The following is an 18,640-nucleotide window of genomic DNA, read 5'->3' as shown; positions in this document are numbered from 1 at the left end:
TATATGGTAAAAAACATAAATTAGTAAATGAATTGAAAGAAAGCTATATATGTTGTATGTTTGTGGAACTAGGAAAAAAGGGGAAGAAGATGTGAATGAAGTAGTCTGATCTTGTGAAGTGAGGTTGATATGTACATGCAGAGAAATAAAAGTGTAGAATTAATTATGAAGGAAAGGGTTGAAATGTGTGTCAGAAGCTATGAATGGTATTATGGGAAATGTGCAATATTCTGAATTAATGTGATCTATGGAGAAAAGTTATTTTGTTATGTGGCATGAATTGATGTGTGAGAATGAGATGAAAGTGCAGAAAAAGTAATAGGGCAACTCAGAGTGTTGCCCTATTAGAATGGTAATTCTAATTCACAAGAATGAATCAGAATGGTAACTGTTTGGCACGTATCTGTTTAGAAAAAGATCTGCTTGTTTCAAGAAAGTGGTTTAAGCATATGCCTGTTCATGCGTACATATGACAAAGGAATGAATCAAAAAGCACAACTGATTTTATTGTTTATGGTAAAGATGAGAGAATTAGTGAAAGATGTAAAGGTGATGAGAGCTTCCACCTAGTGGGGCAGGACCTTATTTGTTATTATCAAGAGTGGATCTTCAGAAAAAAAATGGACTAGAAAGAAAAAGAAACAAGTGAAAGAAAGAAGACTGAAAGTAGACTGACTGCATAAAGAGATGTACTAGCTCTATATGAAAAAAATTGGAATATTAGTTAATCTCCAAACAGAATGAATGCAACAAAGTGAAAATGATTATATTACAGAATGCCACAAAAGTATGTGGAGTTACACTGATGAAAATTATGAACAAAGCACTCGGTTAAATGATGATATGAAGGAAGCCGAGAAGGAGAAAAATCATATAGGAGAATGATGCAAAAAATGAGGAAAAGGCATGTTGTACAGTGCATATATAAAGTTGAAAACGATCCGTAGTCAAAGAGAGCCAGGAATGATTAAAAGAACCAGAGAAATGTAGAGAAATTATGATGAAAATATTTATTGTACTGGGTAGGATTAGAGTCTGCTGCAAGGAATGAATGCTTGTTGAAAGTATCAAAAATTACTGTATGCTTTTAACCATTTTGTGATATGGAAGCAAGAGTTGGGTATGTCAGAAAAAAATGAATTCAAGGTAAAGAAGTGTCTGTGATACAACAAGAAGAGGTAGGGTCCAGATAATTAGATGATGAATGAAATAATGAAATACCGGAGTAGGTGAGCAGTACAACGTAAGTTATTCTGCCTTTAATTTTATTTATTACTACTTACTTTTTATGTACTTTGCATATGTGTATGTGGTTGGGGGTGGGGAGAGAGGCAACAGCAAAGCCCTGTTTAGGAGACAGAAACTTTACATGTTACTTAGTATGAAGGGCACGTATATACAGTATATTTACATTTCTGTGCACTTCAGAACAGTATGCAGACCTGTAAATATATTAAAATACAATTAACTCATAAAATTATGAGGGATAAAATAACTCATTAACCTGGTGATAAACCACAAAATTCTAAACCAGCTTTCCCTTGCTTGTTGCATTCCAGATGTTCGGGTAGAAGGCTGATAGAGAATGTAACCATTAATGAATTCTTTATGGATTTGACTTGCATAACCACTCAATATCAATTTTAACTAGCTTTGGTTGATTGCAACAGCAACCAATTGTACAGAAAAAAATAAATTAAGACAAGTTAGAGTTCATGAGTGCTAATCAATGGGTTGGGAATGTAGTGTACTTTAAATGCACCTTTTTCTCTTTGGAAAGCTGAACAGGAAATTTGCATTAAGAACACTTACAGTGGATTTAGACTTCTGTTGCTCCCATGATCCAGAACCAAGAGTTAAAAAAATAGGCAAAAGTAGATTAAAAAGAGGTTCAAAAAAATTGGAAACTGCTGTTTGCTGGTTGACATGCTGCAAAGCTTTTTTTTCTTATGCATGTTCTTTGCAGTTTTACAAATGCAGTTGTTAAATCCAGATTCTGTGATTGCAAGAAAGGAAAGAACAAGATAGTTGAATAACACTCAGTTTAATTTATTGATTATTGATATTATGTATGATTTTATTGAATTTTAAATTGTTTTTATTGTGAATTGCCCAGGGCCCCCTGTATGGGGGAGATGGGTGGTGATAAAAATATGATAAAATAAATAAATAAATAAATAAGCGAACAGTTTAAAAATGGCAACATAGTGATAAGATCCTCTCAGTTTTATCACTGGGTCCTTCTCAGAGGAGAACAGGCAAACTAGTGGTCCAAGGCCCCTGGATTTGTACCTCCTGCTGTATCTATAACTGTCCTGTTTAAGCAACTGACTCAGAATATAAATATAATAGTTCTTTATTAAACAGAAGTTACAATATCTGGAAGGTCTATAATGATTAATCTGAAAATTATTATTTAATTTTAGTAAGCTAAAGATTGTTATGAATTAAAAATAGAACAAGAATGGATTAATATGAATCAGGTAATTAATTCTGAGGTAAATTAATTTAAAATAATTAAATAAAAACAGAAAGATAGTTGTAGGCAAACAGGTAAAATACAATTTAAGAAACAAATCAATCTGATTGTGCAATACTGAATTACCAATTAATTGAAGTTGGTAGAAGTCGTTAATTCTGAGGCAAACAGGCAGATCTGAATGAGTTGAAACACTGTAGGAATCTGAGGCAGAGGAATCCATTTAAACCAACAAAGAACGTAAGGGAGCAATGGTGACAGAAGAGTTGAGGCAGATAATTGAAAGATGGTAGCAATGGATATTCTGAGGAAATGAAATAAAATAACAGAAACTGAGGTAAATGGATTGTTCTGATTATAATGGTATAGGATTTCAGGAGTTGACAGTTGATCTGTTATTGCAGAGACTGACAGCGCTGAAGTTCCGCCTCAGATAAGGATTCTGAGGGTAGAGAAGTGGCAGCGAGACTGAGGGAGTTATTTTAAGTAATTGCGGAGATAGTAGTTGATTTGCTGTAAGAAGCTGGCGTGAGATTGATTGTTGTTGCAGGAAGATCAGGCCTGTCGATTTTAAGGGCTTTATCTGAATCCAATGACGGCTCAGGAAGTGCTGAGGTGAATTCTTGAAACTGAATATAGGAGCGGTTGTCTCCGGCACCCTTCAGTCTCTCCCTGTGCCTTTTATAGGCTGCAAGATCGCCCTGTTGCCGATTGGGAGCCAATCGGGCTTCACATTGCTTGGCCCTCCTTGCTGCGCGTCTCCCTCTTGCGCTGATTGGCGGTGGTGAACCTGGTTCACTGTCTGGCCTCATCAGCTGTTCAGCTTCTTCCCACTCGAGGCTTTTCTTCACTTGTAAGTCTGCCTCCATTTTTTCTTCAGCTTGGCTTAGCGGTTTATCCAGGGCTTTGCTTAATGGTTTTTCCAGGCTGTCCTCTTTATTCTCTGACTCAGTCTCCATCCTAACACTATCCCCCCCCTCAGAACACCCTTTCCTCCTTAGTTGAGGCCCAGGTTTGAGTGGGTAGTTTAGGTGGAACTGCCTAACCTTTATGGGTGCATGTACATAAGATGAATCTTCCCATGAGTTTTCCTCCGGTCCATAACCTTTCCAAGCAATTAGATATTGCAGTTTTCCATGATGAAAATGTGAGTCAAGGATACTCACCACTTCGTATTCCTCTTTGCCTTGCACCATTACCGGAGTTGGTGGTGGTTTAATAGACCTTAATGGACTGTCAGGAGCCGCAGCAATCAGCAGGGAATGGTGAAAAACTGGATGAACTTGCATCTTTTTTGGAAGAGTTAGACGAAATGCAACTGGGTTAATAATAGCCTCAATTGGAAAAGGTCCTATGTAACGATGATCTAATTTTTTTGATGGACATGATGATACCATATGTTTGTTGGATAGCCAAACCAAATCCCCAACTGATAACTGAGGACCCTCCTTTCGGTGACGGTCAGCATAACGTTTGTACTCCTCTTTGGCCTTAACTAGTTGCTCACAAAGGACATGGTGACAAGCTTGGAGTTCTTGTATTAAGTGATCCAATGCAGGAACCGTGGAGTTGGGCACATCCAATGGAATTGCTCTGGGATGGAATCCATAATTGGCCATAAATGGTGTCACTTTGGTCGAGGCATGCTGTAAGTTGTTATAAGCAAACTCTGCTACTGCAAGCAGATCCGCCCAATTATCTTGTTGATAATTGACATAACACAAATATTTCTCTAAGATTGCATTTACTCTTTCTGTCTCATCATCTGACTGTGGATGATGCGATGAGGATAGTTGACCTTGAATTTTTAAGTTTCTCAGTAGCGCCCTCCAGAACCTGGCGGTGAAATGAGAACCGCAATCTGAAATCACTCTCTTGGATAATCCATGTATCCGAAAAATGTTGATATATAGTCTAGCTGTTTCTTGGGAGGTGGGTAATCTGGAGCAAGCAATGAAATGTGCCATTTTGGTGAGTGCGTCTACAACCACTAATATAGTTGTGGCTCCATTGGATCTAGGAAGTTCTGTGATGAAGTCCATTGATATGGCTTCCCAAGGACGTTCTGGAGTTGGTAATGGCAATAATAGTCCTGCAGGTTTTCCAGATTGGTACTAGGCTCTGCAACACTCTGCATAAGAGGCCACATATTGTTTGATATCATTAAATATGCGTGGCCACCAGAATTCTCGGGATATCAGGTTTAAGGTTTTGAAAAATCCAAAATGTCCTGCTGTTGGATTGTCATGACACAACTTCAAAGTTCTCTCTCTTAACTCACCCGGTGGTACGTAATAGCGGCCTCTAAAGCATAATATCTCATGATTACAACTCCATTGTTTTGCCTGGTCTGCAGGCGTATGGTCCATTTCTTTCTTCTTATTGATTGCAAAAGGATCTGATTGTTGTTGATTTCGCAATTGTCGTATGAGGTCTCCTGTTTGTTGTACGGCCGCAAATCGTTCCAAAGGAATCACAGATTTAAGCACAGAAGTAGTTGCTGATCTATCATACTCTGGTTTCCTTGAGAGGGCATCTGCCCGTTGGTTTTTGCCCCTTGGAATATATGTTACTTGAAAGTTGAAATGAGAGAAGAACAAGGACCATTGGATTTGTCTTTGATTTAGCTTTCGTGCTGTTTTCAGATGTTCTAGATTGCGATAGTCTGTGTCATGAGTAAGGATGGCGAGCAGGGGGCTCTCATCCAGGCTGTAAAGCGCATGCGTAGCACTGAGGAATTAGGTAGCCATTCCAAGAGACACCGATCGGGCCCGCCTTAACCTTTGGGGTTTATATGTCTGGGTTTTTCTCACGCTTCTTCAGTTTGTTAGGATTTCCCTGTTATGTAGCAACAATAAAACACTAGAGACCTGTTCCTTGTCTCAGCGTGGTTCCTGGCTGTTAGGACAGTCTGTCCTAACTTCAATGATATGTCTGGCTCCTTCCAGATGGTGTCTCCATACTTCAAAGGGTACTTTAATAGCCAACAGCTCCTTATCCCATATGGTATATGCCTGTTCTGCTACCGCCAATTTCCTAGAATAATATACACATGGACACAGCTGGCTAGTTTGAAGGTCCTTCTGAAGCAATACTGTACCAATGGCTATATCTGAAGCATTAGCCTCAACTACAAATGGTTGTAAGGGATTTGGATGTTTCAAGACGGGTTTGGACATGAAGGCTTCTTTTAACATCTTAAATGCGTGATTTTCAGCTCTTCCCGATGGAATTTTGACCGCTTCCATAATAAATTGGTCAACAGGTTTGTAATTTCTGCAAATTGTGGTATGAAGTTCCTATAATAGTTCACAAATCCCAATAGATGTTGAACATCCTTCGCTCTGTGTGGTGGTTGCCAAGACTTAATCACCTGTACCTTGTCTGGTGCCATCTCTATACTATTGGCAGAAATTTGGTGACCTAAAAATTCTATGATGATTTGATCAAATTGGCATTTTTCCAATTTGGCATAAAGTTGATTTTCGCGAAGCCATTGTAATACTATGCATACATGCTGACTATGTTCTTTCAAAAAGGTAGAGTAAATCAGAATATCGTCTAAATTAGCAAGAATTGATCCAAAAGGTCTCAGAATATCTCATGCATGAATTGCATGAATACTGCAGGAGCATTTGTCAGGCCAAACGGCATCACAGAGAACTCGAAATGACCATAACATGTGCGGAATGCCATCTTCCACTCATCTTCTCGTCTAATTCTAATCAGGTTATAAGCTCCTCTCAAGTCCAGTTTAGTAAATAGTTACCTTGTCACACAGTTGAATTGGGATAGATCTGTCTGGGTCACTGGGTTTGAAAAAGGTCTCTTTGTTCTTCTGAAGTGATATGGGCAATCCCGGCAGAGGACCATGTTCCAATTGCAGGGTTTCTTTTTGATACCCACAAGCCCAAATGTTGATCCCATGTCTACTTTTACAGTACTCATCTAAATATTGCTGTAGATGAGTACCGTATACTCATCTAAAGCAATATTACAAACCTAATAGTATTCAAACTAATTCCTGTAGTTTGAATACTACCTAAAAATAGTGGTGGTACATAATTATTTTATGCTACATCCTTTCTAAATGTTGAGTAGATTTATTTATATAACCTTCATTTAACACTAAGTTGTCCTATTTGAGTACAACCTTTAAAACTACCTATTCTGAGTAAATCAACCACTGAGTCAAATTCAAAATAATACATAGATAGAATAATGTACAGCAACTGACATTGATTAACTTTTAAAAGCTATATGGACTATTTGTGTGAATTAAGACATGGATTTTTTTCATTTAGGCTCTTGATTCATAAATATTTTACAATTGTTTTGAATAGGAGTTTCGAGCAGTCAATCACAGTAGTTAATGCAAGGGAACATGATTATCTGCTAAGGTGTTGGAAAAAGGTGCTGTCTGATGTCTAAGCATGTGCTTCAAGCTATCTTTCAGTACAGGAGTAAAAGCTGTGTCTCATCCAAAATGTAGTCTGGCAAACTGTGTTTTTTAAACCTCCTTTGTGTTGGACAGATGCTTGCTATTTTTGGAATGCAGTTTTAATCAAAGGATGAGGTCATTGTTCAGGATTTGTTCCATCTTACAATTAGAACATAGTTTTCACACACACACACACACACACACCCTAAAGTTCTTCCTATGTTAGAGAAAAAGGAGATATATTTATCTTCTGGGTATACTGACTAGATCCATTCCTGGAAATAACACAACCAGTGATTAAGATCAAGGTCAGTGGGGACAACAGGAATAAATGATGCTAACAAGAGGAAACAGGAAGGATTAAGGTTTTGACTTCAATCTGTCTTTTATAATTGCTTTTTTGTAAAACACTTTTTCAATTAAATGCTGAACTGCATAATGGTTTGGGTACACATGTACTTTAAATAATTCAGATTTCATTTTGAACAATTCTAACCATCTTTGTTTTTCAACTGCTTTATTGCCCACATGGAGAATAGTGAGCTGAACTTTAACTACACACAGTAGAAAGAAGCAGGTTTTTCTACCCTTCTCAAATATTGCACAGAGTGTAAGAGTAGGCTGATTGAGGAATCTCCAAAACCAAGTGGAGTACAGCTCTATTGGAGCACATGCTGTTGCCTGATTTTGGAGGAAATTCTTTTTCTCATCCCAGAATAGCCTATCCAAATAGCAGAGTGCCCCAGATCGTAAAGGAGAAGTATCTGGGGCGGGAGTTGGGGGGGAGAAATGGATGGAAAGGTCTAGTTAGATATGCTAAGTTTGGATCCAGCCCAGAAACAAGAGGGAAGGCGTGTGCTATTTTGCTCTAGCAAGTAGTGAATGGGTGCTGTTCCTTTATCTTTTTTAATTGGGTAATTGCAGACTTTTTTTAAAAAGTCATATTGTATAACAGCAAACAAGGCATAATAAATAAGACATTATGTGAAATGTTCCCTATTACATACCAAATTTTGTCAAGAACATCTTTTTGGATTAGAAATGTTTAAAGATATATTTTCTTTGGACAGTGTTTTCTTCAATCAAATAAGTAACAATAACAACTTTGTTTTAAGTTGGTAATTTTGGCATATTTAATTCTTTAATTCATTTTAAGATGCTATTTTTTATTAGGCCATAAAGTCACAAAATACTGTGCAATCCCTGGCCATCTCCAGATCTCTAGTACTTGCAGATTGTGGTATAACTCAGTGTGAAGATGGCACATTATTTTATCTGAGGGTTGTACAATCTTTTTCTTCTTTTGTCCAAAGCTGTGTTTCCTCAGGAATAATTTGGTGGGTTAGATCATGGGCAAGGCTAAAGCAGACAGTGAATTGGGTACTCTTTGTTCTCTTTTGGATGCCCTTTTTCTCCCAAGCAGTGAACTTAAGGAAGAAGATAGATAACTGTGATCAGAAGTCTAAATCATTTTCTTATGGAAGGAGCTTAAAAATAGTCTCAGGGATGTTTACTTGGCCTGAAGGTAGACATTTTGTAAATAGTGACTAGTTAAACAACAAGCAAACTAGTCATTGTTGACAAGTGTACTTTCAGTATACCACTAGGGTCAACATATTCTGTCTTTCGTATTTCACCCCTTCCAATATATACTTTGTGTTTTAAGATAAAGTTAGGGATGCTGTGGCATTTCTGATGTAATTCTAATGTACTACAGCTTCACCCTAGAAAAGGTAGCTAGTGGTGGAAGATTCTGGGACATGCAGTTCAACAGCATCCGGAGTATCATAGGTTGGCTATCACTACTATACAGTATGTGCTAAAGCATTCATTTGTTTATGCTTGATGAAATCAAATTAAGAGAAATCTCTTACTTTCTCATATTTTTCATTTACTACTGTATATATGTAGTTAAACATCTGTGAAAAGTAATAAGAAATCCATGTATTATTTTGTATTCTGTGTCCTTTGTACAGGAATGCATGCTTTACGGAGAATACTTCGTAAGAAAGATAATCTCCTAGATGATGATGTGTCTGAATCTGTAATTATTAATCACAGTGATTTCCAGAAGGCAATGAATGATGTCAGGCCCAGTGCCATGAGGGAGGTGACAATTGATGTACCCAAGGTAAGATTTCTCTGTACAATATTCTAAGATTATTATTCAGAGACTAAAAAATAAGAAAAGGTCCATTCTTAAAGGCAGTCACCTGATCACAGTAGTAACTAAAGAGGTCTTTAAATCCTTCCGTTTGCATATCTTGGGAATGTGTTGGAACTGTAACTCATAATTCCTAGTTATGCTGACTAGAAATTCTGGGAGTTGAAGTTCCAACATAGCTGGAGGTTAAGAAGGCTTGCCTAGGAAAACATCAATCATGATGAAAAATAGTGTGGGGCCCAAGTGAATAGTCAGTATTAACCTTGCATATTTTCCAACATCATAAGTCTCTCATAAGGGTGGAAATATAACATACTGCTGTACATTGATATCACTCTCTATTTTTGTGGAATGTGCAGGGATAGACTGTCTTAAGATAGGCATATGGGTAGGATAGAAATATACATACTGCTGTTTCTGTTTCCAAGATCAATGAATTTCATGAACACAGCTTCGCTAAAGAAAAATCTTTATTGTAGACGGTAATGTAGCCGTACTGACAACAAAGGTCCGCATAGTTAAAGCAATGGTGTTCCCTGTAGTAACATATGGCTGCGAGAGCTGGACCATAAGGAAGGCTGAGAGAAGGAAGATCGATGCTTTTGAACTGTGGTGCTGGAGGAAAATTCTGAGAGTGCCTTGGACTGCAAGAAGATCAAACCAGTCCATACTCCAGGAAATAAAGCCAGATTGCTCACTTGAGCAATGATATTAAAGGCAAAACTGGAATACTTTGGCCACATAATGAGAAGACAGGACACCCTGGAGAAGATGCTGATGCTAGGGAGAGTGGAAGGCAAAAGGAAGAGGGGTCGACCAAGGGCAAGATGGATAGATGATATTCTGGAGGTGACGGACTCATCCTTGGGGGAGCTGGGGGTGTTGACGACCGACAGGAAGCTCTGGCGTGGGCTGGTCCATGAAGTCACGAAGAGTCGGAAGCGACTATATGAATAAACAACAACAGTGTAGCTGTGGAAATCAGTTGATTGGCCATTGCCAGTGAGAGGGTGCAGATGACTTTTATACTTGGGGTGGTTTATATTTGTGGGGTTTTTTTGTGCCTTTCCCATGAATTAACAGCTTCTTGTTGCAGCATTTGTGATCTTGAACTGAACAGTTGTATTTATATAACTGCCTTCTTTAGCCTGAAAGTGACTTATGCATTTGTAGAACAATAAGCTTGAGAAGGGTATTCTGGAGAGAGAGTACATCAGTATTATCAGAAATAAAGACTGATTACTGCACCTATTTGGAGCTGATTGTGGTGTGTGTGTGTGTGTGCTCAATAAAAAGTTACCTGGAGACAGTGTTAATGTAGATCTAACTGGCTACTCAACTCCTAGTAGCTGCTTGAGAATGCTGTATTTATGCTGCTGAACTTGGGAGCTACCAAAAATGAATAAAAGTAATGTTGCAGGATGGGTGACCATTTGTTCCTTCTGTTGTGCTTCTCTATTTCAGTAGAAGAAATAAAGAACTAGCTTATATGTAAGGAAGAGAAAGGTAGGGAACATAGTGAAGTGAAAAGAAACCAGATTAGGGTTAGTAAGAAGAAGGAGCTATTGCTCCTCCACTTCTATGCCATTGATCAAAATTTATATTCTATTAGCTTCTGTAATTAGTAATAAAGATATTTGAAAAGCTTGTCTTGTTCTTTTTAAAGTTACCATCTGTTGATTCCAATTTTACTTCTGTTTTCCACCCATGTTTCCTAAACACTGCTTGGTAGTTTGGAATTTCCAATAATTATGAATCAGCCCATCTTTCCCTACCATCCTTGAAGAATAATGGAATCCTTAAAATATATATGTGGAAAAATACAGCAAAAATGGTTTAAAGGTTCTTTGTATGTTAGGGTAGAATAAAATAGTAGGATTTGTTTTGAAGAAGGAATATTTTATTTAAATTGGATTGTTAAAATGTAAAATGTTTTTCCTTCTTTCTTTTGAAGAATAAAGGTTTTTCTCTGTAAATGGAGAATCAATTTGGAATCAAGAAGTCAGGTGACCTGGCTATAAAGACAGGAGCCCAGTCAGTCCCTGCTCAGTTGCCTGTGGTCTGTGTAGCAGATCACCTTGCCTCTGAAGATTCCAGCCATGGTTGCTGGCAAAATGTCAGGAAATCTATTGTCTAGACCACAATCATTGTATTACGGAGAGTCAGTTTGGTATAGTGGTTAAGGCACCAGGCTAGAAACTGGGAGAGTGTGACTTCTAGTCCTGCTGGATGACCTTGGTCCAGTTACTCTGTCTTAGCCCTAGGAAGCAGGCAATGGCAGGCCTTTCCCCGAAAAACCTTGCCAAGACTGCAGGGACATGTCCAGGCAGTCACCAGGAGTCAAAAACTGATTTGAAGGTGCACGCACACACACACAATCATGGTTACTAAACCCTGAAGCTCAACTCTGCCCGGTCAATTTGGCTGTTTCTCAGTGCAGATATTTACAGAATGTAGACGTTTAGTTTTCATCTAGAAGCAGGTACTAGGAGTAACCTAAGCAGCCAGGTGGTGGGAGTGAAACAATTCTATGACTCTGTTTATGTGTAAATTAATGTACTTTATTTGTCAGGTTAGTAGTATTGTTTTGAAAATTCATGAAGTTACAGTGGAGAACATGATTTAAAGAAGTTAATTTTTTTATGTGTCATTTAAATGATGTTGGCTAAGTATTCTTGCTGAATATTTTAAAGTAACAATTTGTTCTTGTGATCTGTTGTTTTCTGCTAATTAATGAAAATGATTTGTTTTATAGATATCCTGGTCAGATATAGGAGGGCTGGAAGATGTCAAACTGAAATTAAAGCAAGCTGTTGAATGGCCACTGAAACATCCTGAATCTTTCATTCGAATGGGCATTCAGCCACCAAAAGGAGTACTCCTATATGGACCTCCAGGATGCTCTAAAACTATGATTGCTAAGGCTTTGGCTCACGAAAGTGGTCTAAACTTCTTGGCAGTGAAGGTTAGTAATCACGGTATTCTTAAGCATGATGTTATCGAGTCCCATAAAAACACTTTCATAGCATTCTTCAAGATATGTTGGATCTACTGGATAGGCATTGCAGTAATTGCTTTAGCTTCCTGTTTTATGTTTGTTTGTAATGTTTTATTTTTTTATTTTCAGGACCCATGAACTTAGTAAGCACTGCAAGTCTAAGGGAGAATAGTACATTTAGAAGAAGAAAAGGAAGTCACGCTACTTGTTTAGCTAAATTTCTGGTTTATTCATAGCTATTTAGTAAGAACGAGGGCAGCCTGTGTGTCAGTGACTGTACTTCAAGGTACTGCCACTGAAAATTTGGTGATAAAGTGATTGAATTTTGGTGGTTTAATTTGTTTTACAAAACAAGAAGTTGGAATAAGAGGGAAGGAGTCTGGGAGGCAAACTGTTTCCATTTCCACCCCTAAATCTTCCATGTTCCATAAAAATGGCCTGAAATAACATCATTCAGGGCCCACTTTGTTTTTTTATTGAAGGACTGAGACTTGAAAGCCCCTACGAATCAAATTGATTTCAACCTTGTCCCTTCTGGTTACATCATCAAATCACCAGATGCCCTCCTGCATCTTAGTATGTTGTCACTATTTATATTTTTAAAATGTTGTATGAAAAAAAAATGCTTTCCAATAAGGTCTCCCAAATTAGAATCAAAACATAATCTAAACTCGAAAGCCGAATTGCCAATGCTTTAAGAAAAAAGGTGTCAGAATGTTTATTGCTTTTATAAATGTTTATTATAAGAAAAGGTAGTTTAGCTCAGAATGTGTAGTCCTTAAAAGATACTTTTAGGTTAAATGAGATAAAGTTGTTTTTTCTCCTAAAGGACATACTGTGTTTTGTGCAAATTCCAGCCATTAGTTTTTGTAAACAAAAATAGTTTGGGTTATTTATTGATTTATTTCAATACTTTGTATGCCACTTACACACTGGACTCTAGGCTCCAGGGGTAAGGGATGCATCTGCACCAAAAAAAAAAAAAGGTTGGAAGAAAGAGTACTTAATGTCATTCATTGTGTACTATTTTTCTACTGTGACTCTTTCTCTTCCTCTGCTAAGTGGTTCCAGTTGTATAGTTACCTTGAAATTTTGCAGAGTGAGAAAGAGTTTGGTATGTTGTGAGAAGTGAGTAGTAGAGGAAAAAGCACACAGAAAATAGTTACACTAGTATCCTTTTGCCATTTCCTACAAGAATGTTCCTCCCAAAGTGGCTTGTTTGTATCATGTGTATTTAAAAAAAACTTTTTGTAATATATGGCTTCATGTGTCAAGCCTGTGGTTCTCAAAAGAGAGATGTAAAATAATTAGTATTTCTAAAGGACTGTCAAGTGGTCTTGAACTTTATAGGTTTAAGACGACTCTTAAAACTTGATTTAACTCAAAGAGCAAGCATTCATTTATGCAGATGAGGGGGAGAGGCAGCAGCTTGAAACTTATTTGCATTTTTCAAGCATGTCCAATTGTGGTAAAGGCTTTTGGTAGAAAATGTTCCTAGTGTCTTTCTTTTCTTCTTAAATATGAGCCGTTTCAGTTAGCTTTTCTTTTTCCAATTAGCAATACTTTCAAAAATATATTCTGTTGGCAGATTATTGACTTCACTTTGGGTTTGCTAACTTCCTGTATCCTTCTTCAGATACTTCTTTGTGGTTTACTGCACTTGACATGGGTTTAAGTTCTGTCATCTGGATCAATTACAGCAAAATACTTTCCAGTTTAAGTTTACCATTTTTTCCTCTTTGCTTCTTGGCTACAGCAGTTAAAATAGATTAATGCAGTTGGGAAGGCCTGCATCTTGACTTTATGAGTAATTATCATTACATTTCTGGAAGATTGGTTAATGTTCTGAAAGGATCTTTGGACAATTCCTCATGAGTTGTTCTTTATTGAATAGTAACAAGAAATTCATTGGATAGAATCTTTAAAGAAAAAGAAGGATTTCACAATCAACTTCATATAATCATAGAGTTTCAAGGGACATTTAGGTCAATAAATGTAACCCCTTGCTGAGTACAGAAACCCAAATGAAAGTACAGGTAGTCTTCAGTTAACGAAGGTAATTGGGACTGGAATTTCTGTCACTAAGCAATGGAGTCATAAAATGTGACATCATATGTCTGCATTGCTTGGTGACAGCAATCCCGGCAGTCCCCGTTGCTGTCATTAAGAGAGAATCAGGGTCGTTAAACAAGGACATCCTTGTGACTTCCTGCCTGCTTCCCACAAGCAAAATCAATGGGGGAGCTGGCAGGAATTTATGAGTCCCAAGTGGCTTGTAAGCAGGCTAGAGGGCAGGTAAGTGGCTGCTGTGTTCCGGTGCGAGTGCAACCAGGCCAAGGGTGTCAGCTTCCAGGGCAGAAGGGCGTGCAAGCGGCTGGTGCAGCATGAGCACAGCCAGGTTGGGAATGGCTCCTGCTGGGGGTAGAGGTTATGAGAGCCACCCTGCGTTCCACCACCTCTACTGTTCCCAACTCACCTCCGCCATCTTCTTCCGCTGCTGACAAGGTGTGCCCAGCCTGGCCCTTCGTGAGGCAGCTGCTGGCCGCACAATTCCTTTTTCCCAAGACCTCAGGTGGCCTTCCTCACAAGAAGGGCCTTGTGTGACTTCAGGAAGGCTGTGTGTGGCCTTGGGAAGAAGGCATTGTGCAGCCAGCAGCTGCCTCGTGAAGGGCCAGGCCAGGTGCACCTTGTCAACAGTGGGAGGAAGAAGACGGTGAAGGTCATTTGGGGGCAGCATGGGCAGTGGAGCTCAGGACAGCCAAAAGGGCAGAGATGCTGGGGAGATAGGTGGGTGGAGAGAAATTAAAGCACACCCTGCGGCCGTAAATGCAGGCAGGTTGCCAAGAACGTAAATTTTGATCACGTGACCTTGCTGCAGTGGCCGTAACTTCAAGGACTGGGTGTAAATACCATTTGTTCAGTGCTGTCATAACTTCTAACAGTTACTGAATGAATGGTCGTTAAGTGAAGGCTACCTGTATCCATGACAGATACTTTTCTCCTGTGTCAATCTTTTGAATACTTGAAAAATGCTATTATATCGTCCCTGAATAATTTTTCTTAGGGTTACATATACCCAGTTCCCTCTGTCTCTCCTTGCAAAACTTGTCCTTCTTTCCACATGTTCCATTTTCTCTGAATCTTTCTTAAAATGTAGTGAATAGAACCATATGCAATTCTTGAAGGAAGTCTGACCAAAGCAGATACTGAAAGTAATAATATAAATGATAATAGAACTATAATTTCCCATCATGTAGAAGCTGTATTTCTATTAATGTAGCCTAAAATTTAATTTCCCTTTTCTGGAGCCATGTCTTACTGCTGATTCATTTTCAGTTTGTGGTCAACATAATTCCAAGACTCTTTTTACGTATACTATTAAGAAGGGGGCGTGGTGGCTCAGTGGTTAAGATGCCAGGCTTGTCGACTGGAAGGTTGCAAGTTCAGCGGTTCAAGACCTGAGCGCCATGTGACGGAGTGAGCTCCTGCACTTGCCCCAGCTCTTGCCAACCTAGCAATTCAAAAGCATGCAAATGCGAGTAGATAAATGGGTACCGCTTTGGCAGGAAGGTAACAGCATTCCATGACTGTCATGTTGGCCACATGACCGTGGAAGTGTCTTCAGACAATGCTGGCTCTTCGGCCATGAAATGGAGGTGAGCACCACCCCCTAGTGTCGGACATGACTAAACAGGAACCTTACCTTTATTAACAAGACAAGTAGCTTTCATCCTATACCTGTGCATTTTTTCTATTTCTAGGTGGAAAAATTGGGATGTTTTTCTTTTATATATTCTGCTATTTTCAGCCCACCTCTATCAAGATCCTTTTAAATTTTGATTCCATTCTAGAGCATTACCTAGATCAGTCTGACCAATTCATGCTTGTCATCTGGTAATCAGTACATTGCTTACAAGGTACTTACAGTTTAGTTACTTGCTATCTGTTCTAGAATCTTCCTAAGTATTGATGTTTATATACAGTATATACTACCCAGATTGCAAAAGTATAGTAGTGTAGGGTATCGCTTTAACTAATTACTTGGCCATATCAAAAATGAGATAGTACAAGTAATTGCTTTCTCTTTTTTTCACAATCACAAAGCCTGATAGTACTAATTAATATTTATATAATCTAGCCTTATATTACTTACTGTGTTGATTGCAGAAATGGTGCAATTCTTTTCCCTGAATTTAGAGTGCAAAAATAGAGATTGAACAGGGATAGAAGAAAAGGCCTCACGTGATTTGCAGTAGATAGCAGGTTCTTCAAATATTTCGGTTCAAGGTATTATAGATAATAAGCACCAACTTGGAATGAGTCCAGAAAATTAAGATTATTTGGGAGTCAGTGTAAATTCAGCAAATCCAGAGTAATAGAGTGATTGATCATCAAGGGCATAGCATGCTGTGGCAAGCATTTTTATAATAAATAGAATACTTTCAAGTACTCTCTTCAAGATAGTTTTATATGAGCTGTTTTTTTAAAAAGTTCAAAGGAAGTATGATATAAAGGAAACATGCTTGAAAATTGTTTGATTTTTTTTCCATGCAGGGACCTGAATTGATGAACAAATATGTTGGGGAATCTGAACGTGCAGTCAGAGAGGTTAAGTATAATAAACTTAACAGTACAACCTTTCATATTTACTTAAAGGAGGGGTAGACGAACCATGGGTTGCAGGATGGGAGAGAAGAGTATGCCTGCTTATTCTAATATATATATGTGAGCATCCAGCATCATATATCAGCTACAGGGCCATATCACCTGTCAGAACCATTGCTGATCCTGGTCTGGAAACTACCACACTTGACAGCTGAATCACTAGGCATTTTAATTATCTAAAGTAATTCAGGGTGTTAGGGATTTTATAGGTAACATGTTGATGCTTTGCAACCAAGTGCTTTTACCAACTGCAAGTCTGACAGATTTATCTACTGATATGCAAGGGCCACCAGAGCAGACTTTATTGAATGGGTGGGTGGGATATCTGTTAAGTCTCTATAAGATCACAGTATACCTTTCAACAATTTGATTTTTTGTCATCTTGGTGCATGTTTTTCCCCCTAGATATTTAGGAAAGCCAGAGCTGTTTCACCATCCATATTGTTCTTTGATGAAATAGATGCCTTGGCTGTAGAACGGGGGAGGTAAGATAAATTATTTACAAAAAGTATATTTTATGCTTATATGAGACTTGCAGTTCCATGGTTCTATAGCTTTCTCTGCTTTGTATTTCTGCATGAAAGCAGTATTATTTATGAATAAGTGGATGGCTTTTTTATTTATCTGCCCTGATAATTAATAAGAAATTGATTGGACTAGAGTAACTTGAAAAAGATCTTTATCCTTTCCATTAAACACTTTAAAGCTTTTTTCTTTTAAAAACAGCCATGGGGCAGCTCCTAATTTTATTGAAGCAAGGTATTTTGGGGAGAGGTGTTATAAAACTTTTCTCTCATTCCATTTGGCTGATCAAAATTGCTACATGAAGTTGGTTGTTTCATTACAGCAAGATAGATATATTCATTATGCATCTCTCCATCCTCTTTGCAATGGGAATAATAGGAGCTTTAGGGAAAAATAGATCAAGTAAACATCATGAGAAGGAGAAATCACCTCAATTTCTGTCAGCACAGCTGCTCATTTAGATTAGGCTCTTCCCTCTATACTTTATTTAAAGGAACAAATAAGTCACATACTTTCATACTGTATATAACCTGCTTCTTTTTTTTTGTTTTGTATTAAAGATGTGCCATGCTTTGAGTTACGATAACTAGCCATGGTAGGAAAGTTCTGCAAGGCTTCTTGTTTAACTGGATTATTTTGGTTTGCATCTGTATAGTTATTTGTTCATTGCTTGAACAAAGCAAAAATCGGACACAATAAGAGCTAAATTGTCAGACTTGAAAATGATATTAAGTGAAACACAAGATTTAAAGCTATCCAGTATAATGAAAAAGGAAAAAGTGTATTCATTGGCATTTACATTTAAGATGTTTCAGTTTCTGTCTGGATGTACCTGACTGTCATGTTCATCGTTTCAATGTTAAACGTACATTGTAACGTTTTGCATGTCATTTTGCTGATGCGTGTTTAGGTTGGGAGGGGAGGAGGATTCTGTCTCCTGGGATGTTATCTGTATTCAGCTGGATTGGAATGTGATTGGGTTATTTCGTGTGTTCAAGGTTTTCTTCCCAGGACATCAGCAGAAATTGTCACCAGCACCTGCGGTGGGGAATTTGAAACGGTTTGGGCGAGGGGAGGGATTACATTCGCACCGAGGGTTTTTAGTTTGTATTTGGCACGCTTTTGCTCATTCTCAGCTTTCTCTGTATTTGCATACTATTCTTTAATAAACCAGATATCATTAAGCCTCTACTTGTGAGTCTGGTTTTGTTAGGGTAGGCAATCATTACACTGACCCATTATCTAATCTGGACATAAGTTGGAGAAAAAAAAAAATGAAGCTTTGCTAGCTGATACAAAAAGTGGCATATGACTTTGTGTAGTCATGTTCCATTGAAGACATCTGTAAGTTGGGTTTTGTGGGGGCAT

General features: G+C 38.1%; 1 protein-coding gene across 1 annotated transcript in view; it reads left to right on the top strand.

The window, feature by feature from the left end:
* AFG2A (AFG2 AAA ATPase homolog A) overlaps positions 1-18,640 on the top strand; it is a 158,531-nt gene that overhangs the window by 20,678 nt on the left and 119,213 nt on the right. Inside the window, exons 10-13 of the mRNA XM_063310822.1 lie at positions 8,897-9,051; positions 11,840-12,049; positions 16,637-16,690; positions 17,153-17,232. Coding sequence (XP_063166892.1) covers positions 8,897-9,051; positions 11,840-12,049; positions 16,637-16,690; positions 17,153-17,232 — 499 coding nt within the window. The remainder of the gene's footprint in view (positions 1-8,896; positions 9,052-11,839; positions 12,050-16,636; positions 16,691-17,152; positions 17,233-18,640) is intronic.

Source organism: Candoia aspera, chromosome 8 (assembly GCF_035149785.1).
Source record: "Candoia aspera isolate rCanAsp1 chromosome 8, rCanAsp1.hap2, whole genome shotgun sequence".
In the NCBI taxonomy this organism is placed as follows: domain Eukaryota; kingdom Metazoa; phylum Chordata; class Lepidosauria; order Squamata; family Boidae; genus Candoia; species Candoia aspera.
Note: the sequence above shows the minus strand (reverse complement) of the source record. Positions and strands in the feature narration are given on the sequence as shown.